General features: G+C 39.9%; 1 protein-coding gene across 1 annotated transcript in view; it reads left to right on the top strand.

The window, feature by feature from the left end:
• Positions 1–6088: 6088 nt before the first annotated feature.
• The window catches only part of col11a1a (collagen, type XI, alpha 1a), a 92021-nt gene continuing 73533 nt past the window's right edge, over positions 6089–24576 (top strand). The window contains exons 1-5 of the mRNA XM_036522192.1: positions 6089–6203; positions 6621–6623; positions 12169–12333; positions 14062–14275; positions 17294–17456. Of these exons, the coding sequence (XP_036378085.1) occupies positions 6089–6203; positions 6621–6623; positions 12169–12333; positions 14062–14275; positions 17294–17456 (660 nt within the window). The remainder of the gene's footprint in view (positions 6204–6620; positions 6624–12168; positions 12334–14061; positions 14276–17293; positions 17457–24576) is intronic.

Here is a 24576-nt window from a genome sequence, read left to right as displayed (position 1 = left end):
AGTTGTTATTTTGATGCTATTTTGAAACAGTAGTTTTTGTTCAGTTTCAAATCTCACATTTAGAATTATACCTATTTCACTTAAAGTTCAAGTTAACCCTACATAATTGTATGATTTTGTGAGAAAATGATTAAAGCTTTCCTGACTTGATAGTGCCTTTCATAATAATGGCCATGGAGACTTGATTTTGTTTCTATTCAGCATTGCTTTATTCATTTCTGTGGGGATGATGAGGGCAGTGGATGAAACAGTTTTGTCTTAATTGTACCAGCAGAGGTAGTTTTTCAATTAAACTAATTATTTTTGGCTTCAGTCACAATGCATGTTCGGTATGCAAGCAGGAGGTCTGCCACTTTCTGCAGACCTTAGATAATCGCACATTCTGTTCCTCTTCCAGTTTAGAGAATAATGTATGATTACAAAATCAAATAATGACAAAACATCAAAGCCACTATGGTACTTTCATGTTTGTAGTTTCAAATACTTGGATGTAATATCACAGTGCAAAAACTCGCAGGGGGAAACCCTTTTTTTTAATCGGTCAGCCAAACTCGATTACTAGCCATTTGCAGTGACTTGCCAATGGGTTGCAGCAGAGGTTTTGTGAATTGGATGAAAAGTTACACTGGTGAGTGACTGTGGGCAGTCCGCCTTTGTCACAACATGTGCTCCTTTTGTAAATCTGTCCAACCTTTCCTGCAGCCTTACATTATAACTACTTTCTTCTTCCTCTCTTGTAGAAACATGTAACATGAAATCTTAGCCTTTGCGAATAACAGTGGTAAAAATAATAATAGCATTGGCTCGTTGAGCTGTCTGCTTGCCAATTTTTCATCTTCACCCCTGAGAGGAAGCACCCTGGAGCACAAAAATCGGATCCATGCCACCGACCCATCTGAACAATAACTTTCAGCTCCTCATTAGAATCTTTTTTTTTAATACCTTCTTGTTAGACTGAGGAAAAGGGTAATGGATTTGATTAGGTGCAGTTATTCCAAAAACATGAGGAAATGTCTGTGCTTGGACTTTTGCTAACAATTGCTCTTCTGTCACTGGCATACATAGACCTGTATATTCATTGTGTAGAAGTTCAGAGGTATTTTATATGGTAGTATCGTTCCTGCTATTATTGTTCTTCTACATCCATACAATATACAACTCGAGCACATATGACTAAATTTATTCTACTCGATTACTGCTATGGAAGACAGCAACTTTCTTTTTGAATATACCATAAATATACAGTATCAGTTTCACAGGGAGAAACACTGATATTTAAATGAATGGTCTCCTTTCCAAGAATCTCACAGAACTAAACTTGAAGTAACCTCAACTGCCATCTTTTTTAGTGTCTTGTGCTTAAACACCTGACATTGTGTCTACCTCCCATCTGCACCGATGAACTTAAGAGAACTCTCTGAGATCCTTTGAGATCAGTAACTAGCACAAAGAGTGAGCCACTTTGCTCAGTTTTGTCACCAGGCCACACTATATTTTCAAACTCTTACACATGCTTACATAGTAAAACAAACCTCAGGGGAAATATCTTGCACAAGGGTACAGCACTGCCAACTCAGGACATGGACCTGCAACCTTCTGTTTGCAAGAAGAGCTCCTACACCATTAATCTGACTTCCACCTCTTGCTGTAATTTGACATGCAGAATTCATATATTTTTGAAACTCTCAAAACAATGGTCTTGCTATGTTGATTCAACATGTAACTTTGCATTCCAGTCTCCATATACACTATGTATATGTAGAACTACATTTAACAACAAATGTTATAAGCCATGCTTTGCATCTTGCATACATCGTGACTAGATATTTGTCCATGCAAAATGATTCTTTAAAGTTGAACTTTGCTATGGCAAGGAATGATAAACATTGTTTCTGAGAACACATGAAATTGACTAGTTATCAGATGCATTCAGAATATATAACTTGCTCATAATTAACAACATCTGAGACATTCTGTACAAACAAGAAGAGAAACAACTGAAGACAGGGTTGATCAAAGAATGTTAATGCAATAAAACCAATGATCACAAGATGTGAAAACCTGAGTACCAATATAAAGTGTCAGTATATGTCTTACTCTTATTGAGGTCTTATTTTCCTCTGATCTTGAACTTTATCCCTCACACAAAGTCAAATTCCAATTACATAACCAACTAGAACATTCTCTAAGATTCCCCTAAAAGCAAAGTCCGGAAATTAGCTCAGTATTTGCTCACAGCATTGTCATTACGCTGGTAAACACAGCTTTTTAAATAATATGATCTGAGCATGGGATTATATAGCTCTAACCTGTTCTTCCATCCTCCTGCATCCAATCATGTCCTTCTAATTAAGTGCTTTCTGGCTTCCAAAGGATTGGCACACAATCTGTAAAGAGGCCTTTTACTATGTGGAAAGTATTCAGTCTTGGCATGTACAATTTCTGTTTGGCCAGTGACCTCATACTGTACATCCTTTTCACCTTGTTCTTGAGGTTTAAATACATGGAGGACATATTTGAAAGAGTACTTTTTTCCCCTCTGCCCCATTGATAGGACTCTAGGTAAGAAAAGACAGAATTTCCACTTTGTTTTAGCTAGATGTATCTTACATTTACTCAGTAATGGACTGTGTGACTCATGAGTTGTTGCAAAAATGTATATTTGCATTATTCATTGAGAATATTTAGTTGTATGGAATCAAAGGCAATGATGGGTATGCTAAATTATCACAGAGCCATTAATCATTATCCCAATTTATTACTGCAAGGCTGACTAGCAAGTATTGTGGATGTGGACCCCATTTAGCAAAATTTAGCAGAGGGTTGTACTCATAACCTCTTGTGTTGGGACAAGACCCTCATATCACAAGGACACCGGACATCAAAGAATCACCATATGGAAAAGCATTGCATCAAACCACACAAACTAGTCCAATACCAAACTTGTTATGTGAACATATGTTAAATATTGTGACCTTACACATGTTGAGGACATTGCTCTTTTTGACCAGCTGTGTTTGCTGTCAGGGGATACATTTACATTTATTCATTTGGCAGACGCTTTTATCCAAAGCGACTTACATAGGTTACAGTTCTGTACAATGTTATCCATTTATACAGTTGGATAGCTACAGAGGCAATTGTGGGTTAAGTACCTTGCCCAAGGGTACAGCAGCAGTGTCCCAGCGGGGATTGAACCGGCAACCTTTCGGTTACGAGTCCTGCTCCTTAACCACTATGCTACACTGCCGCCCATACAACTCACTGCTGTTGTCTACATAGGGATCACAGATAGAATGCTTCATCGCTGTCACTGGAGTTTGATCAAGTGCTGTAAACACAAAGTTCCAGTATTTCATTATTGTCATCTAAATTCCATTTTTACACACTAGAACATTTTTCGCAAATATTTATTATTGCTTTGCTTTGGAAAGATTATTTGCCAAATGAAAAAACAACGTGTCATTGTTCACGAAGGGCTATGATCTATGGAAGTTCTTACTGTACGTAAAAATCTTGTGGTGTCTTGTGAATTTCCTTTATCTTACACTGTAGTCTGCAGTGTTATTATCAAAGTAAGAATACCACTGTGCAAATGATGTGACAGGGCTCTTTGGATACCGGTGTGCCTGGTGGCTAAGTCCTTGGGAATGGGTCGGGGTGACAAAAGTCTCTTGTAAAGGGTTTTAAATTCAAACTGGAGGGCGCCATGTGGCAACAGAAACTGAAAGCGGTCAAGGTCAGCCAGAGCTTAGACACACATCCTAACTTCTGTCTGCCTCGACGGGCAGTGCACATTCCCTAACAGTCACAGCATGATGTGTCTGTGCCACTTAACAGCCATAATGGTGAGTGCCAAGTCATGACCAGCAGGAATTTGAATACTTTTTTGTTCGCCAGCAGGATATGAACTAGCAAACTGTGTGCAGATTCAACAAATGGTCTACACATTTTTGAATGACACATATTGAACTAAAACTTTTTAAGACAAAAAAAAGAAGAAGAAGAAAAAAAAAGTGAATTCTGAAAAGCACAAAACAATCCAATGGAATGAGACAGCTTATTCAGGTGTCCCATGCTGAACCCCTGTCTGCTTTCCACCTCCGCGAGCCGGATTATCTGAGGTCAACTGGAACGGGATCGCTGATTTGAACAGGGGGAACAGTATAACCAAATTCAGCTTGTTATGTCATGTGATGGCCCGGGTGGGCAGTCTCAGATGAAGGATCACAGTAGGTGATCTCAGGTGATGAACAGGGCCGCTCTGGCAGCCCCTGCACGGCAGTCAGCCAGTCTCCTCTCTCAGCATGGGTGTGGATTCTAGAACTTTCCTGCTCCATTAAAAGAAATAGATAGCTTTGAGTGGAAAAGGATGTTTCATGCTTTATGTGAATGAATAGAACGTACACATGCATGAATGACAATGATGCAATTACTTCCTGATTGCTAAGTTTGTGGGCTGTAAAGAAACCGATTTGACAAAAAAGTGGGGAAACTCTTTATCATACGGCAAAGAGTAGTTATTTGAATTCAAATTTACAACAGTATGTATTTGATACATCAAAATAAGACTGACCCAAACTAAATCTAAACGTGAAATGGAGTTTCCATACAGGCTTCCATAGGCTGACGTATAGGTCTGACACCTATACTCTTCTCTTGTATTGTCTTTAGCATTATTGCCTAGAGATGAACAATCAAACAAAACTTTACATAATATTAACCCTGGATTTGCCAAAGCTGACTGTTAACTCCAACGCCAAGCAAACAGTCTGCTGTTTGGGATCACAGGCAATTCTTTACTCAAATGAAAAAAATAAACAGTTTAGAATGCGTCTAAACTACTGTTACCTGGATACGGAGCATCCTCGAAAGAATTGCATCGAAAACTATGAAGCTTCCTTATAGGACATTTTATATAATACACATATACAATACACAAGTGTGGGCTACATTTTTGTCAGTCTCAGACCACTGGGTATTAGAAAAGCTCTTCATCAAAATAATGAGATATACGTACATATAACTGATAGATTACATCTGCAGTTCGCTAGGTAAGAGCGTCTGCCAACTGAATACGAGTAAATGCAATGTAAATCTGCATTAAAATGTGAAAGTATCCGGTGTACACAATAGTTAAACAGCCTAACTGCGAGAAAACATGCATGCTGTGGGGCCATATGCGACTGTTACGTCGATGTTCACGATACAGCTTGCTACTAGTTGCTCACTTTTCCGTTTCCTAACTCCTCTTTTCATATGCCTGTGACCTCACATGTCCCCCGCTATGAACTGTTAAACTAGCCGATCGGTGAATTTGTCTCAATCCATTCATAATCCGCACAAGCATTCGGGTGTTTTCTGCTTATTTTCATGAAAGCACTGCGCGCATGTTCGTTGACCGGTACAACACTTATTATTTGTCGTCAGAATAATCACTATACAAATTGAACGTGGTGTCTTTATTTTGCAGTGGAGTCAACAAGTTGCCTTTCGTTCCTTGGCGAAACCTAGGAGATGCCAAGGTGACCCGAGTCGAACAAGCATCGGTATGCGGGGCAAGGTGGATTTCTCATTCGACAGATTGACAAACATTGGAGATTGCTTACATGCCCATTCAGCCTCGCACTCTCGTGTCATTCCTTTCATTCCCCGAGCTCTTGAAGAAAACTGATGTCCTTTTTTTTGGGACGCGTAGTCGGGAGACTTGGAAAGCTGTGTAAAACTGATGGGTGGGTCCCAGGGCAGATTTCAAGCCCCGTGATTTGCTAATCGGAGGATTTTCCCCTTGTCATTTTGCTGTAATCGTGGGTCTGGTTTGCGGTGCTCGCCCAGCCCTCTTGACGGTGTGGCTCTCCGGGTATCGAATGCTCTATGCATTTTGATTAAAGCCCAAATACCTTCAGTCTGAAGGCTGGGCACAGGAAAGGAAGATCGGAGGGGCCTGGACTGGCTGTGAGAAGAAAAAAAAATACTTTTCACTTATGGCTGCTTAGAACAGATATATCACACGTGGGATTGTGGAAGGGACTGAATTTTAGTTAACTTGAAGTCGCCCAAGTTTTGTTCACGGTTGTGGGCGCCGATCATGGAGATGCAAAGGTGGTCCACAAGGTGGAAAACGAAACGGTGGCTTTTGGATTCCACTTTAACCACATTCATCACTTTTATGTTCGTTCTGCAGACTGCCAAGGTCAGAGCAGGTAAGAAATGTTAGGACGACAGGTTTTTGTAAAGTTTTAGGGAATGTCAGTCAGCCGAGGGCATCATGCGTCTTTTAAAATTCACATTGACGCTGATAGGAGTTCGGGAGGCACATTCTAGATTTCTGTGTTGTTTCCGTCAGATCGATGTAGATTATCGAGCGGCAAATCAGATTGCGGAGACACGGAAAACCGTCCCCTTACATAAAGTTTTCAACCAAGCTGCCTGTGAAACTCACAAACTACCACTGTGTGAAAACCAGATACTGGCTTACCTAAAGGTGCCCATAAAGTTCTGAAATAAATTGCCGTATGTGCAATTCATATTTGAACCCAAGCAGTACACAGACGACTTTTACACATTTTGAAGAATCCTCTGTTTATTGCTTTGCCTTTTGTTTTCAGGTTGTCTGCTAGCGGGTTGGAATATTGGAGTAATTTTACATGTATCAGTTTGTAGTGTTTCTCTGTTTTGTATTTTTACATTTAACTGGTTTGTCCTTTACTTATTTGTGGTTTATCTGCATTTGGTCGTTGGGTCGTAGTTACGGGCTAATTTTAAATGTGGTGCTTAAATGTAACTCTGGTGAACGTTGCACAGTGTCGTCTTGATATAACCTGAAATGGTGCGCGTTGGGGAGCATTCTTGGGGACTGCTTTAAAGATTTATAGGGAAAAAAAGCCCTTTGTTTGAACTGGTGGTCCGTTAGGTGTGTGTGGACACGGTTAGCAGGGTGGAATTCCGCAGGGTTTAGGACTGCAGCCTCGCAGTTTGGTAAAGAATTCTTCAGACACTGGAGAGCTACCTGTCAGGTTTATGCAAGACTTCAGGGCATGAGTTATCTAACGCCCCAAATGAACCTGCTACATCTAACAATGGCCCATTACCTTTCATTGTTACGTAGAGTCGATCATCATACTAGTCTATGTTATAATTTAATGTACAGAGTTACTTGCTGTTGAAAGTCATATGAATTTTAGACTTTAACTTCCCATGATATATGTGATTCAGTTTTTTTTTTTTTTTGAATGAGTTGGGTATATTTTGTTTTACGGTTGTTAAACAAGTGTTCTTTTAGTCACTTTAATATGATACATCTTAACAAGTGACAGACCATATATTGGTTTACACCGCTACAGCGATTTTGTCAGCAGTAGAAATGGCTGAGGAATACTCTGATCACAGGCAACTCCAACGCGCTTCACAATGGGTTTATGATAAGCTTATCAGCTGTAGCGTCAAAGCGGGTTTCCCCGATTTTTGAGCGAGACGTAGTTTCAGATAATGCAAGATTGCGGGACGCAACAGCCAACTCCATGGTGTTGCATACCTTAATAGACGTACGTGGTAATGTGAGCTTCTAATTTCATTGGGGAAATGTGCACAATGGCTACAGTTTATATATAAACTGACCATTATTCCATCTTTTACCTTAGATTTCCAACGACCCTCTAGACTATTTTCTTTATTTTTGTTGAACGGGAACAGAGATGCGGTGGTCATTAGGACCTGCCATTGAGTGTCTATGAACGATATATTTCAGTTGTAAACCACACCACTGGCCAAACGGAACACCCTTTCTCCACACTGCCCCGGTTCTCACTGAAGCCCAGAGGGGGGGTTTATGGGAACTTCTGACCACATTTGGTGAATTTAACACTTTTACTTTTGAGACTGTGCCACATCGCAGTCCTTCTGGTATTCCTCCAGTCTGTTGGGGGAATGATTCCTACCCCCCTCCTTGTTTCCATTCCAAGCACTAAGCAGTTATTTGATGATGGTCTACTTTGCACTTCCCTATTATTTTCCTAGCTTCAAAGGGCAGGCCAGTATCAGGGCCTAGCCATGTCTCCTAATGGTGTCTGAGTCATTTAGCTAGCAAGAAAATACCAAGACAGGAGGTGCATTTAATCTGATTTGCTGATTTTGAGGAGAATGAATATTTTTTTTCATGACATTTGCATTATCTACATGCTGAACATTCATCATGAATGTGCATTTTTGTCTGTTTGTTTGGAAGCACAACAGTATTTTTGGTAGTAAAGATCACTGAAGTTTATCTTAATACCATATAAACTGCAAATAATTTCCAATTGTCACTCCTTTACATGGCCTACCTGCTTTGTCAATGATTATAGCCCAGCTTTTCTTTCCCCACATTGCTGCTCTTTTTTATTCACTTAGTTGTTTCCCATAAAATATGCATTACCTCTCAGATTACTATGGTACGTCAAGAAAATTCAGCAAGATGCCCTCTTGAGCTGGTAGTGTACAGACATGTTTTCCAAGCCCTGGGGCTGTGTTGCCTCAGATGTGCATTCTTTCAAAGAGTGTTGCTGTTTCAGAAATCTCACTACTCTTTATATAAGGCACACAGCAGGGCATAAAAATGTGGAATAAATGTTGATTTGCAACATGCATTGTATTGTATAATAAGCAGCCAAGCTACAGTGTACAGTAGCCAAGCTACAGTACAAGTACTGAATGTAGTGTTTTTTTCCAGATCATACATGTATTATTTATCAGTCTTTTTGTTTTCAACACATTTTATTTATGTAGATTATACATGTAATTTGTTTTCCTTTTAATTATGCCTTGGGTTGCAGCTATGAAAAATGGACATAATTCAAGTTTATTATACACAAAATAAAGAAATAGCCAGTAGAGACTGTAAATACTTGATTTGTGTTAGGGTCTGGTATAACTCAGTCTTGGTAGAGCTGTGTGTCAGAAAAGAGAAGTGTAAGAGAGGAGGAAAGGGAGAGAGGGAGAGGGAGGGAATGAGAGAGAGAGAGAGAGAGAGAGAGAGATTCTGGCTGAATACATTATTGGAGTCTCAGGGAGCAGCAGGTGAAAAGGTCCTTTATTTTTTTTTCACTGGATCTCTCGGCACAACATTCTGTAGGAATCAGAAAAAGGCAGCCACAGTAGGGCAGTGCGTATAGTTCTTCATTGTAATCATGGCTGTTTCGATGAGGGTGAAATTGACTTTTTTTTTTTTTTACTTCTGGCAGCTGAGTTACTACCTATTGAGACTTGTTGCTCTCTTTAATGTTGTATTTACACATGCTTAACATGACAGATATTAAATCAGTCATCACTGAGCAGTCTATTCCAATGTTTCATGCAAATGTGTCGAGGATCTCTTTTTTCTCCACAACATGCATATGTACTGTGGGTAACCAGCGACTCTGACATAATGCAGAGGCCTTTCTGAAACTGTATCAGTTCCTTTTTTCTTTTTTTTTCAGGTTTGTGTGGCTTTCTCCATACGGTATCATTTGACACCTAAAGAAATAAATCCTTGTTTACACAGTAGTTAAGGCATTATAACACCAGCTCATCAGATGCAGAGTTTTACAGACTGTGCACACTCATTGAGTGTTTTAAAGGATTTAGGATATTGATGTTTTTTGGCACCTCAGTGAGAGGGTCGAACCCAGGCTAAATGGCACATCTGGAATATATGAGGCCTGGAGGTATGCACATAGACATTCTGAAGCTCACAAAGATCCTTAGTCCACTTTCAAGAACCAGTAGCTGAAGTCCATTTCCTCTCTTCTTTTTGGAAACTTGCCATCATGACTACTTTTTCCTGCCAAGTTAACATTTATCTCATTTTCAAGTCAGTTTACTCAAACTTGTGTTTTGCTTTGTGAAGTAACCAGTCCTTACAGTGGTCTGCTGTGGAGACACTCATTCAATGAGCAGGCAGACTGGCCAACACAAAGGGGCTTCCTTTGGGAGAGGGAATAATAGATGTGACAAGCCTTTGCTTTTCAGAGATTTAAGGGGGTCATGAATGCATTTCAGCTTGGGAATGTGGTGGTTCGAAGCCTTTAGCTGCAGCTCCTAACCTCACTCAAAGCAGAGCTTAGAAGAGAATTGTTTAATTAAAGAAGTTTCCAGTTTTCCGGGGACTGAAATTTTGTGGTGATGCCCAAGGGTTGCCTGAGACACACGTGTTCCTGCACATGTGGATTATTAAAGGCCTAGCAAGAGATGTGCATGTTGGCAGTGGCAGTATATTAACGCATTCATTATGTGTGTCACTGAAATAGGATGCTGCTGCAGGCCTTCAACAGGGCAGCTGGTAAAGAAAAAAAAAACTGCTCGAGCAGCATTTCCCATAGTTCCCTGCCATAGATGTGTGGCACACCGAGGAACGCAAGTAAATGACAGTTATCAGAAAAGCAGTAAATGGCCCATTCCATAATATATGTTCAATGGAAAATTACGATTTACCAAAGCCTAAACCTCGGTTTGAAGCGTTTTTAAATTGAACGTATGGAGCATTTAACTGATGACTGGCTTCAATGCTTCTGTTTCCTTGACATCACTGCAAGTGGCATCCTTTATATATTCTTGCATTCACTGTTCTGTTGGATGTTCTGGATATCTGTAGTAGAAGTGGATCAATGTCGAAACAAGGCATACTTTTCCACATGCTCCACTGACAACAATGAAATGGCCTGTTATAGTCTGCTTATTCCTGGTGAAGCTGGAATGTCCGTTGAAGTATGTAAAAGGAAATCAGGCATTTTTTTCTAAGATCAACATATATAAAGTAGCTAAAGAAAATCCTGAATACGTTGACTTTTGTGTGCCAAGCTAAACAGGCTTTTTAGACAAGTCAAAATATAGAAACACTTCTAGAGAACATTAGTCTATTTTACACCACACAGAAAAGGGATTACAAAGCTCTCCTGTGCTCTTGAAAATTTTAGCAGCGTCACTGGGGCTGAACCATAAGTAGAGGCTTCTTGTGGTTAATTATATATTTATTGCCCAGATTTAACAATTCATGGTTGCATTGCATTTTGGAAATACATTGTCATCATCATGACTCTGATAGAATTCTTTTCCAGGAGTTTCTGTGGCGCTACATCAGAAAGATAGCCCTCAGTGCAGTGAGTTAGACTACAAAAATGCCCCTGACACTTTTATCATAACACAACACTTGAGATATTATATGTTTGGCTAGGCAGGCACGTATTGTCTATACTACAGCTCATTTTCCTCGATAAAGCTACAGTACTTCCAGTACAGTGGCTAATGTTTCCAAGGTTTGTTACTAAGACTAGCATTCTTAAATAGGCTTTTGGGTTCTTGCTAGGGACATCCGCTTCACTCATGTTTGATACAATACAAAAGTATCAGTCTTGCATAGTGTTGGTTTGTTGTATAGTATAGAGAATATTGTAGCTATGGATATTGAAATAGATAATTGTGTACTGGCCTCAGTTCTTCTTTTTTGCTTGAGAAAATTAAAGCAGTTTATGAGAGACTTTGCTTTCTGTAGACTTTTGCTGTACAGAGGGTTATGTCATAAATATAGAGTGGCAAATTCTAATGGATGAGGATAGATTCATGTCTTTTTCTTTGTGACTTCATAATTTATGGCGAATCTGCCCAAAACCTAAATAATTTCATTATGTGCACAGTTGTGCACATGCCTGGCCTGGACTTCATTAAACTGAACTGCAGATGTAATTAATTGTTTTAATACATTCAAGATCACATGTGTCCAAATTTGGCTGGAGGAAGAGTTCAGCAGGCAGAAAATGAAATATCCATTTCAGACAAGGCAGTGGAATGACAAGCCTGTGGTTAATACAGCTTCATCCAGAAACACAGGCTGGTCATGACATATATTTAATTCCTTTCAGCAATGATTTGCAGGAAAACTTGGCAAACCTTTACTTTCCTATTGCTCAGAGTAAAAACTGGTAGTTTTTTGGGTCACAGTAATCATTTTTCTGCTTATTGAATGGTAAAATAGCTAAAAGTTTAAACCAGCTCTGCATATGAGCTATATTTCAATCTATTGAAAGAACTGTTAATCTAGTTCTGATTATTGATATATCACATTTATTCACTTTTGTGACATGATTACAATGAGGTGCACACAATGCAGCTGTTGACTGAATATTGTGCCTGCGTATCTGCTCTTTCCTCTCACAGCCGAGCCAGTCGACGTGCTAAAAGTATTAGAATTTCAAAATTCTCCCGAAGGGGTCAGGAAAACATCAGGGTTTTGTGCAAACAGAAGAGCGTCACCACCAGACACAGCCTTCAGAGTTGGAAAGCAGGCCCAGCTCAGTGCCCCCACCAAGCAGCTGTTCCCAGGTAAGTCCGCTTCCTGCTTCCTCTCTCTTGTTATGTCTCAGATACGGTCAAACTGTGATGCAGCTTTCACTGGTATGTTGAGGAACACATTTAAGAAAATGTTAAGTGTGTTTTTCAGTAACTTTTTTGATTTTGGCAGCGTCTGAAATGAATAAACTGTTGTGTAAGAAATTAAAATGTGTATCTGTAAATGCTCTAATCAAAGCCAAGGGCCATTAAATAAGACTGACTCTTATGTGTATTTAAATATTTATTTTGCTGTTGTTGCCAGTAGCGTACTTGCAGGATAGCTTTCTTTACTCCAGGAAGGAAATATCTCAGAGTTTTATTGACCAACACTGTGAATAATAGAATAATATTAGGACAGTATCATCGAATGCTTGATTTTGTTCATTTTAAATTACACACTGCCTTAGATATATGAGTTTCAGATCAGATTTCTTGCTGTTAAAAATAATGAGAGATTTTTTTTAAAAGATAGACCCCGTGAGGAAAGACAAAATGCATTTTGTAATGGTTTGCTGGGATCTGTTAGTGTGTGGAGCTACTTTGTACTCTCCTTGATATACACTTTGTTATTTACACAAGCCAATGTAAGCAGGGAAATTAGAAATTTGTTTGGACAGGAACAATGCATGCATTTTCAAACACTGTGAAAAAAGTAGAGCACTTTCAGTGTACATTGCTGCACTCAGGTAATGTGTAATTGGGGACAATGTTGCTTATTTGAGAGAATACATGGTTTTGGCTCTTACAGTAGCTTTGGGTTACAACACTGGTCCAGTTGTTTTGTGGGTGCTAGTGTGATGTTATTCCATTTTAATGTGGTTTAAGTATGGCTGTGTAATTGTGATTCATTCTGAAATCAGTGAAGATTTACAAGCTTCAGTTCTGTACTGTTTAATGTTTTTTTTTTTTTAATTAAAGGTCACAAGGGAATGATTTTTACTTGCTAGTGGTATGCTTCATCGATTTAACTGCGGTATAATGGTCTGGTCTTTGTATAATGCTGAAATATGTAAGCTTATTTCCAGAAGATTATCGGTAGATGATTTTTGCTCAGTGTGTGCGTTGGTTTTCATCCAAACTGGCCAGACTGCAGAGGAAAACATGGCGCTAAATAACAGGAGATTCAATTAAGAATTAGGTTTATGTGATTTTTGGAATGAAAATTGTTGTCTCAGTACATATGAGATTTTCTTTTTAGACTGTGCATTGGGGCAAAATAGGTTTTTGCATAAAATTAAAGTAATACAGAAAGTAACCTCCTGTTTCAAGTCAGAATTCTGGGTTTCATTTAACTTTCTGTATTTCTACTAATGTTTTTTTCCAATGAACAACAAGAAGCTGCAGTGGTACATGGCATGTAACATAATTATTGCTTAAATGTAGCAACAGGTCAATGAACTGTAACTCATGTAAAATAGTTCCAAGGAACTAAAAGAAACACTGGTTTACAGTAAGATACCCTTCATTACAACCATTACAATGCACAATATGTAGTGTCTACATATGTCATAGTATGCTATGTATTTTGGGGTTCTAAAGTGTGGTTTTGTTAGCTGAACTAATTTTCATATGTACGGTGTATATCCTGCGTTAAAAGGCCTGAAGGCCTCTCTAATGGTCCGCTCTAGCACTTCCTGGTTGCCAGTAAACTATAGTAACACTGCATCTTTCCACCACATGCAGAGCAGAAACAACAGTCTCCTTCTGTCTCTTTTTTAGGAGGAGTGTTCCCTGAAGATTTCTCCATCCTCACCACCATCAGGCCCAAGGCTGGGATCCAGTCCTTCCTGCTGTCCATCTACAATGAACAAGGCGTCCAGCAGCTGGGAGTGGAGGTGGGGAGATCCCCAGTCTTCCTGTATGAGGACCAGTACGGCAAGCCCGCCCCCGAGGATTACCCTCTGTTCCGGACTCTTAACATCGCAGATGGAAAGTAAGTGAAGTCAAGCTGCCCCTGTATGCAGTCAAAGGGGAAAGGGACCGCACGTTATCGGGCCAGCTTCAGTCAGGCCTGCCCGTAGGCCCAGCCTACTCGCTCCTCTTTTCACAGAACCGTGGGCGCAGGATGTAGCAGTTGATTTGCTGGCCACAGTGTCAGGGCTATTTGCAACAAGGGGCACTCTCAGCTTTCCATGCCCACGTAGAGTTTATTTTTTCATTAGTTGCACTGTCTCCTCTCGCCATTTTTGGCAATTGCTGCATGCCGTTGCTGTTATTTCGAGTGGTGTTATGGCAGCTATGATGGCTACACTTCTAAAGTGTCATTTGGAAGGTGCTGACTATTACTGCAGCTTTTTTGCACTTTGAAATCTAGAAAAATCCCCTCAGCACTGACAGTTTGTTTTTCAAAAAGAACAGAGAGCAGTGAACATCATTCGTTAGATCCGTCTTGAACCAGGTGTCTACGTGAAAGACTGGAGCACTGTAGCTTCCTAGTCAGGAGTGAGGCTTTAACTATTTCAACAACAGGGGCCTAGTGGAATGCAACACACTGCCACAGGCATGGTGACCTCAGCCATGAACTCTTAGGCTCCGTAATGGTAAAGAGGGGAAGGGGAACCTTAACCCCGATTATTAACCTTCCGGATTACCACATCCAATCAGATTCCATGTTTAGGGGCTCTTATCCCATCGGTAGATGCCTGCTAATCTAAGAAGGCCTCGGAAATGCTGGAATTCTTGCTCAGAGACACAGTTTGGTGCACATGAGCCAGTGGCAATACGAAGGAGAACAAACAAACACAAGTCTCATATGTGAGATATTATGTTTTCATTAGTATGCATATCTTTATTTTCTCTTTTAATATTCAGTTCTTCAAGCTGCAGTTTTATTTTGTGCTCCTTTATGGATAACTCTGAGAAAGCCTACTGACAAGCTGAATAAACTGAAAATGACAGAGCACAGAATTAGAATATACGCTCCTCTGTGTACAGCTCTCTATAATTTGCGTGTCTGTACAAAACCGCTCAAAGCATACAAATTAGAAGCATTCCCATAAGTTCTTTTTTAAATGCAACATAAGTTCCTCAAAATATTGTAACATCTATCAAGCGTTTAAATAGTAAGGATGTAGTGATTGCAGTTGTTACCCACAGAATAAAACACATTTGTGAAGAGGAAGGTTGTCTTGTATTTACAGATCATGAAAGCAGTGGTGTGATTCTGGATTCAGCACTGTGACTCTAGTGCAAACATAATGATGAAACTCTGCATACTGCTTCTAAACTTAAAAATATCTGCACTGCAACTACTAAATGCAACAGGCGTCTTAGCCTACTTTGCGTTCACAGCACAGAATTGTGACCTGCTGTCTAAAAAGTAATGTTCTCTGTTGAGGATTTTAGTGCTTAACTGTCTGGCAGAATTCCAATACAAGGAACTGGCCAAATCTCTACTGACTTAACTAATTCTCCTCCTACGTTTTCAGTGGTTTACAGAGAATTTTTGCAAACTGGGCCGTACATTAAAATATATATCTGAAGCAATCATTACATCTATAGGGACCTCAATCATTATGTAATCAGATTGTTTGCACATCTTTTTTGTTTAGCAGTAAACAGCTAGGTAGTCTTAATGTAAGTTGCTGCTATAGTACATATAGTACATAGTACATGAATCATACGTGTGAGATATGATCTATGAAGCTCATTGTTACACTTCTGTTGTTAAGAGTGCTACATCAAGTACAGTTTGATTGACTGACATTGTCATGAATTAGAAAGATGGTTAAAGAAGTGTTTGTGTGACTAAAACGGATTAAACACTAAATAAATAAAAATACAATACATTTCGTAAGTGTGCTTAGTAACACAAACCATCTGTGAAGAGGAGTCATTAATCACATGCTAAGGAGCATTAAAATTACACTGATGCGTAGTGTTTGGATGGGGGAAGGCACTAGCTGGAAATGAACTGAATTTATAAACTGATTGTACGCTCAGCATGGTAGCTCTCACAAGGTAATCCACAATTTGAGCCAAATATTGCTGTATTTTATGGGCAACAATATTAATTGTGACAATACTGAGGCAATATGAGTCAAAAGTGTTTATTAAACCGAAGGAACTGGAATGTAAAAAAGCTGAAAGAACACTTGTACTGTCTTCATTTGAATGATTTATTTAATAATCAAAGTATAATCCTGCTCAGGCATCTTTATTTAGTATCTTCAAAGATGGAACACCTTGCAAAATACTGATGCTGTTCAGAGAGACTGCAAGTGATTACTCTATAGAATGAAACTTTTTCTATGTATTTGTTCATTTTAATATATCCTTGGCTTTTCTGCAAGAGTTATGAAGCCATTTATTTGGAAAGTGGGCCTGTTTTTGAGCTGCTGGTGTTGTTAGTGACCTCTAATCCTATAAACTCTTTTATTGTTACACCTGGGCAGTTGTAGGTCTGGAAGCAGTCCCTAACTGCACCATCCGCTGAATTGAAATATAATTTTACATTAACATCAAGGCCTACAATGTCAAAATTACATCTTCTGAAGGTGCACATCTTTGTGTGATAGATTGCATTAGCCGGAATGAGTAATTTTCTATGGACAGTGATGGAAAGTTCATTTGACTCCATTGGTGACCAAACTGTGCCTGATGTCCTCTGTAGGACAATGCCTGAGACTGAGTATTCCTGTACTTCTGATTCCCCTCTTTTTCTCCAACACACACTTTCCACAATGTTCACAGTGTCTGTCATTGCGAGTAACCCAGAAGGCGGATTTGCTTTCGTGTTTAATGAGTTTAATCCCGTGTTTAAAAGGGCCAAAGTGTAGAAGCAGGAATGCAACACACCACAGGCTGGAATGCAAGATTTTAAGTGTAGTGGCAAATTGTCCAGGGCCTGCAAGGTGTTTGCCTAACTTTTGATGCATTTTAACCCTTTGTGTGTGCTTCCTGTGAAGGCAGAATTCTCAGCCTCTCTTCTCCTCTCCCCCCTTTCAAACAGGTGGCATCGTGTAGCTATCAGCGTCCATAAGAAAACTGTAACCATCATCGTTGACTGTAAGAAGAAAGTCACAAAACCACTCAGCAGAAGTGACCATGCCGCCATTAACACCAATGGCATCACCGTTTTCGGTACCAGAATTCTAGATGAAGAAGTCTTTGAGGTAAAGCAATCCTAATCGCTGGTCTGTTTTGTTTCAAATGTTAGATTCACCACTCCATACCAAAAACGAGAAAGTCTAAGGAAGAATTTCAGTGTAATGCCATATATATGAAATGTGTCTTTCCTACTGTAAATGAAAAGGTACTTCTTATCAGGGTTAATATCTCCTAGGCATATTACTGTACAGTAAATAATCATTTTCTTTTCTGCCAACATTTCTTAAAACCTACAGTACTTGTGGAACACTGTAAGTTCAGTTCTGGAGTAACATTCACGGTTTTTAATCATCATGACTACAAATTAGGTATCATTCCAGAAGTCTAAATGTACGACTTGTTTTATTATGTATAGGTACTATATGATGATGTGCTGTTTTTGAATTAACAATTAAACTATAACCTGAAGCTATTAGAGAAGCTGTCAGATAACCAAATCGCAGGACGCAGTTGGAGGCGCATGATTAAATGAGAAATACGCTTGATTTACAGGGGATTCAGTCAAAGGATGACTTTTGTTGCTGATTAAACACTAAGGCTGTTCACTTTTACAACAAATGAAATAGCATGGGGCTCGAGTTTACTGGCTCATAAATTAGGAAAATGGGTGCCTCACAAATCTACCAATGAAAATGTGAGGGAATTAGAATTAGAATGCCTTATTGGTTTGTGAGTGAAAGCCTCCAAAGAATCAACATGTGTAGATAATTTGCGTACTATGATAATGAATTTATGGGATTTTCGGCAAACCCAGCTCTTGTAAGGAAAATTTTATAAAAGTGAAATTGCATACATTCCAAAAATGGAATCAGTAATTTATCATTGCGCAACAGGGAATTTGCATATCTTTGAACCTCAGTACCAGACTTACATCATGTTTCTTACATCATAATATGGGTCAATAAATTACCTGAAAATAATGAGAGGGTTGTGTTCAGCTTGCTCAAAGATAGAATTCTCTCTCTTCTGTCTTTGAGTTCCTAGTTTTGAATTGCAGTTTCTTTGTAAAAAAAAAAAAAAAAAAACAGTTGTATTGTAGTCATTTACGCGTAGTAAATTATGTAATTTACGTAACTGAGATTAATCGCCATCATCATCTCAGCTTTTCAGTATGAAAAGATCCCTAAGCTCTGTTGAATTTTAAATAACTAGACAATATACTGTACTGTTTGCCTGCTTTGATTCAATCCCGAGGAATGTGAGATAATAAGAACAGCTTGCCAAACAGCCCTGTTGAATGTATGCCTGCAGGTCAAAGATATCTTGGAACACAACAGCTACTTGAAATTTTACCTACTTAAAAATTTCCCCTGGTTGTCTACCTTTTTTCAAGGTGCAGAGATGAAATGTAGGCATGCTTGACACAAAACCCTAAGATAAGGGGATCAAATGTACAAGGTTGTGGGGTTTACAGTGACAGAGATGTAAATGCTTGTGAGTGGCCTTTGCACCGCTTGTATTTAACTTTAACCCCCAGCAGTTGATTTTAAGCCCTTCAGTCCCCACTTCCTGTCATGACGGCCTTTTTACCTTGTAATTAAAGTCACTTAAGGGGTGAGGAATTGTTCCTCACTCTAAGCCAGCTCTTAGTCACAGCACAACCTGTGAATGGTTTTGGAACAGTAGGGAAGCACTGCTGTTATACTGTTGTTTTTTTTTTTTTTTTTTTGTGTGTTGGAGGTGTGTTTGAATGCACTGTTACATGGATGAGAAAAAAGCCCATTGAGTTGTCGGTGCATGATGTAACACATTGGCACCGTGGAGATAAGAAACTTCTAAGGCTGGAAGAATTTTCTCAGAAAACTCAAATGACTTTAATTTCCTTGTTTTCTTGATTGCGCTGGGGAGATCTGTTAGCAATCTTTGAAATAACACAGTTCTTTGAATGTGAAAGGGAGGGTTTACTAGAGGAACATGGATTGTTGGAATTATCTGATGTGGATTGGCTTTAAAACAGCAGATTTATATTTTTTACAGCGACCACAGAATATGTATTTACTATCCAGTTATTGTTGCCTCGTATTGTGCTGAAGTCCTGCTCCACATCCAACACTAACAATAGGTTTTTGAAATGCAACACCTTAGGTGAGACCAAATTTGAACACTCACTCCTGTTGAGATGTTTTTGGAAAGTTTTCCATCAACACTGAAGCAGTGGTCTGTCATGTCCTCATTCTGAAAGTTTGGACTTAAAAAGAGGGACATCTGCCTTAAAGCAGGGCCCACCAGAGAGTCTCTGAACTACACAGACATCACTTTTAATGTGCGCCATTTCTGGCATAACGGTTGCATCTTTGATTGCCCTAAGCATCAGAGTAATTATCAATTAGCGCTCCCTGGAAAACATCTGTTACACATTTCAAGACACAACATAGTCAGCAGTCAGCAATCACATTAGATTGAATTTTAAACCTTCAAAGACATTTGTTTTAATTAATGATAATTACTAACAAATTTTCACTGGTGATACTCTGCCATTTTGATACATCTCAACAGGATGTCTTCTTCAGAACCAACCATTATGAATTCATAAGTTGAGGCCCATATGGTCTTTTTTTTCCCCATTTTCCATAATGTGTATGTTGTACTATCACTTCACTTTGTCTGTACTTTTCCCCTCTCTCCTATTGCCTCAGCTCATTTTCACATGTGTCTATTTTTTTCTCCATCATGTGTCTTGACTAGGTCACCGTTCAGTCAGGCTGAGGCAGCTGCAATTGGTGAAAATTGGTTGGAATGCAATTAATGCAGACAAAGCCTAACTGTCACTTGCCATACAAACACCTCGTGTTTGGGTGTGGAAGAGAGGACATCTGGTTTCCAGAGGGGGGGGGGTTACTGCTGTTTGTGTACTCTGGGGATGAGAGTTTGTTTAGAGGAGACTTGGGAGCAGAATCCTCATTATTCAGGCTCAGCTGCGGTGCCCTCAGTTGACTCCCAAGTGACTTTACTTTTGCTTCAAAGCAATACTTGAGGCAGCCGTGTCATCACCCTGGTGACAGTGCAGTCAGCAGGATGGGCTTGCGGTGACACCACAGGCACAGTAGTCTTGGGTATGTGACTATTGTCTGTGCTCTCCTTTTACCAGTGGGGGGGACACTCATCACCCTTGGTGAGCCCTGCTGGACGCTGGACTTTAATGAGGCCGATCAGCATCGTCAGCGGGTTACTGAATGCACTCATGCGTGAGGGGAATATGAGATATGAAGCCTAGCAGGCCCTGCGATGGGGGGGGGTGCCAGGTGTGTTTGGCTGCTGCATACCAAAGAGAGGAGTGTTCCCAGATGTCTCTCCTCTAAAACCCCTGTTATGAGTGGTTTTATTTTTGGCCCCCTCAAAAAGTACAGTAGCTGGGCTTATACTAACGTTGCAGAAATTGTAAAAGGGCATTCATAAGCAGCTTGCTTACAGGTATTTTTTCCACTGAATTTGTCCCTACTAATACTTGTTTCATACTGGAGTTATAACAGTGTTTTTTGGCATTGTTGTATAGCTGGAAGTATGGTGAAGCTCAAGCGCAGGTGATTATGAAGAGACTGTGATATCCATAGGTCTTTTAGACATTGTTGTTAGTCAGGGCTTGCGTGGGTACATGACGTTAACCCATGTGCGAAACTCTGTGTACTCAGTGTGTGAATATGATGGTTTGTTCTCCGTGCATGGTCAGGCTGAAAAAGAATAATGAAGGGAGGCAGTCTGGGTAGGAGTGTCTGCTAAATGAATGTAATGTAATGTGATGAATAACCCGTGTGAGGTCTAGTCAGGCAGTATCGTACACAGTCTGATGCCTCTCCCAAAGTACTCTGTCTCCATGTGAATCGTAGCCTTGTGTAATGTGCCTCTCACAGAACGGTTTCAATTTACTGTATTAGGGCGCCTTGGAACAAGCAAGATTGGGTGGATTTTGAATATCTTGCCTGGTTAACACATCTTTTTTAAAAAAGTGAAAAATATGTTTTTATGTATTTATTTGCACAGAAATGATAACTTCAAGTCTGCTTTTATGTGTGTGTGTGCAGGGTGGGGTGGATATCCAGTTCACATACAAATAATATTTGTGGAGACAACTGAGCATTTTTTACACATAGAAGTTATGAGCAAACATCAGCCTTCCACTGTCTTCCACATCTTGCTCATCTGTTTAGTTTTAAATAATCTGTCCGTGGAATATAGCCTTTCCATTTGCAAACAAATTTTCTCTGTTTTTTTTTTAAGTCGTACATATTGCAATTTTAATTTCCAGCTTTTAGCCATGCTTGGTGAATGAAGGCCTTTCATTGGGCTGTGCCCCTTCCTCACCCCCCAGCTCCAGCCCACAGTGGAGCCAGAGCCATAAGCCTGGCTATTCAGCAGACACTGACATTACTTGTCAGACGTGCCAGTGGTATCCCTTCTCACCCCCCCCACTCCTGTCCCCTGCACTCCAGCAAACATTCTTCAGTGCTTAACTCGTCCCTGCAGAACTTAAAACCACGAGGTATCGGTTGACTGTCAGGGGTGGTCACAGGCAAATATTCAACAGGCACTACAGAGAAAGGGTGTGTGTGTGTGTGTGTGTGTGTGTGTGTGAGTTTGGGTGTGAAAGTCTCAACAGTTACTGAAGTAATGCACTGTGATAGAGGGACCCCCTAGAAAGAGCACCAAGTTTCATCATCCAGTGGGCAGATGACAGCTGTCCACCTTCTACAGTACTTTAAAACTTTAAAAGAAACTTTGTTCCCTCACAAAGGCTGAGGTTGATGAAAGGAGAATGTGAGCTATTCTGTATTCCTACATTGGGCTGCTTCTCAACACACCAGTGCTGTCCGCCCTCCTGTTGGGCACTCCTGCCGCCATTACAATGCGGGTGTGTTTGTGGGATGGCTGGCATTCGGCCCAGGGCAGGTGGACATCAAAGGTGACGCCTTTTTATGTTTTAATTTGGAGCCGTTCCTCATTGCTCTGCAGCAGCTCTGTAATTAAACATGTAAGTGGATTTAAACAGTAGAAAAAAAAGATGTCTCATCTTTATTGGCTCAAAATGAAAACCGGCTCAATGACAGGGTTCTGCAGTGTTAACTGATCAACAAATTACACATTGTGTGAGCATGGTCCTTCTCATGATCATTCTTTCAAGCTGATTTTACATTTTTTATGTATGTAGATTCAAGGGGTTACATTGACTGTTCTGGAAGGTGTGCTTACCTAATATCTTTTGAGCAGCTTTTTAACTAAAACACTTAGCTGTGAAGTATTGTGTAGTATTTAATTTAGTTGCTTCTCTTTTTAGCCAGTCTGATTGGTGAATGCTAGCTGTAGGTCTGACCTATGAGGAAATGTTGATGCAGGAATTCTTCCTTCACCTATGACCACTGACAAAACTATATACTCTGTGGTCAGAAAAGGTCTTATTTCCAATACTGCCATTAAGAAATATAACTGTAAAAACATCTGCACATAGTGTGTGATATGGACAAGATCCTTTTTAAAGTTGTGTTGAAACAAAGAAAGGTTACTATAAGGCTGTACCTCATGCTCCCTTTGTCCTGCCAGTTTTAAGCTCATCAGTGTTGTGTAGGTCTAGCGTGTCTGGTACTGATCCTCATCTACCTTTGCTCGACCACTCGTCACGCAGCCTGATCTATAACCTGTGCTCCATATGTAATATGTAAGGAGGACCCAGAGCCTTCGATCATGATCACAGAGTGCTGCTGGGACTTTAACTCAAACCGGGGCTGAAGCTGCAGGCAGCTTTTATCTCTGAAGACCTCAGGCTTTAGAAATGCATTAATTCTGCCCAGGTGTGCAGAGGAGCTAGCCTTTTAGAGCAACCCACCTGGACTGACTCTCTCTCTCTCTCTCTCTCTCTCTCTCTCTCTCCCTCTCTCTGTCTGTCAGGCATAAATGTCTTGAATGCAGGCACATTTATCTCGAGGCATGGAACCACCCAATAATATGCATGATTTGAACCAACAGCAGCAAGAAATGCCTTCTCACACCTATTTAATGGTTCAGTAAGCAGTAAAATAATTAGCAATATCTTTTCTCTCACTCCCATACCTTACTCCTCTTACACGCATGCATGAACACAAACACGTACACACATGGGCACACATGCACATGCACAAGCACACACCCCAAAGAAGACATTTCCAAAAAAACATTTCTTTGATTGTGCTAATCTCTTCAAGCTGCATACTGATAAGATATTTAAGAGCACAGATATTGAAAACCCTTAGACTCACAACACACATAGGATCGATAACACCATTTACAGATTTTTTTTAATGCCAAAGAAAGATGGATCAGGAATATGGTGTTCTAATTGCACTGTGCTATTGAAACAGCCTCTGCTTGCCTGCAGGCTCACAGCTTTCATGCGTGAATTTATTAAAGCTGACTCCATGCAAGGTCAAGCACTTGCAGTAGGTGTATGGGTGACAAATGAGGTAATGTACGTCAACTTAACTCAGGCCCTAGCTTGATCTTACTAATTTCGTCAAAGATCTTTGCAGACTTGGCACAGGGATTTAATTCCAAGTCCGGTTATTGGGCCAACCTGGGCTTTCATGGTCTAATTAAATGTGTGAAATGTTGTCCTCCAGCTGTCAATCAACTTAAATGTGGTTTGGTACAACTTTATTTGTGGTGTGATAGGTTGTGTGCAAGTAGTTCTTCCAATTTTTTTGGCTGTTCTTTTTTGTGACTTTTTTGGTAACAATCTGGGATAATTATCGTTGTTAGTTCCACTTGATTAGTCACATTAAAAAGATTTTTTTTTCTTTTTATGAAGGTTGATAGAGGCAGGGAGTCTTTTTGTTTTCAATTTCCAAGCAAAGTGGAAAAATGACAGCTGTTTTTTTTTTTTTTTTTCTTCCAAGACATCTCAGCACTGTGTTGTACTGTGCAGTATTCCTGAAAGATGGGTTGTCAGAATCTCCCAGCATGCTCGTTTTCACCTGAGATCCACTGACAGTGTCTGACAAGTTTCAGCCTGCACCTTTACGCTCCTGTTTCTCCTCTGAGTTTTGCTCCTGCCATTCATTTAAAAAAAAAAAAAGTCTCCAAGGGTACGCTCCATACTCACAGTTTAACAATATAAGGCATCTCATGTAGATTACCTGAAGGCAGATTTATTTCTCTGTG

The sequence above is a fragment of the Megalops cyprinoides genome, chromosome 2, assembly GCF_013368585.1.
Source record: "Megalops cyprinoides isolate fMegCyp1 chromosome 2, fMegCyp1.pri, whole genome shotgun sequence".
NCBI lineage: Eukaryota > Metazoa > Chordata > Actinopteri > Elopiformes > Megalopidae > Megalops > Megalops cyprinoides.
The sequence above is the reverse complement of the archived record's forward strand: the minus strand, read 5'-3'. Positions and strand labels throughout refer to the sequence as shown.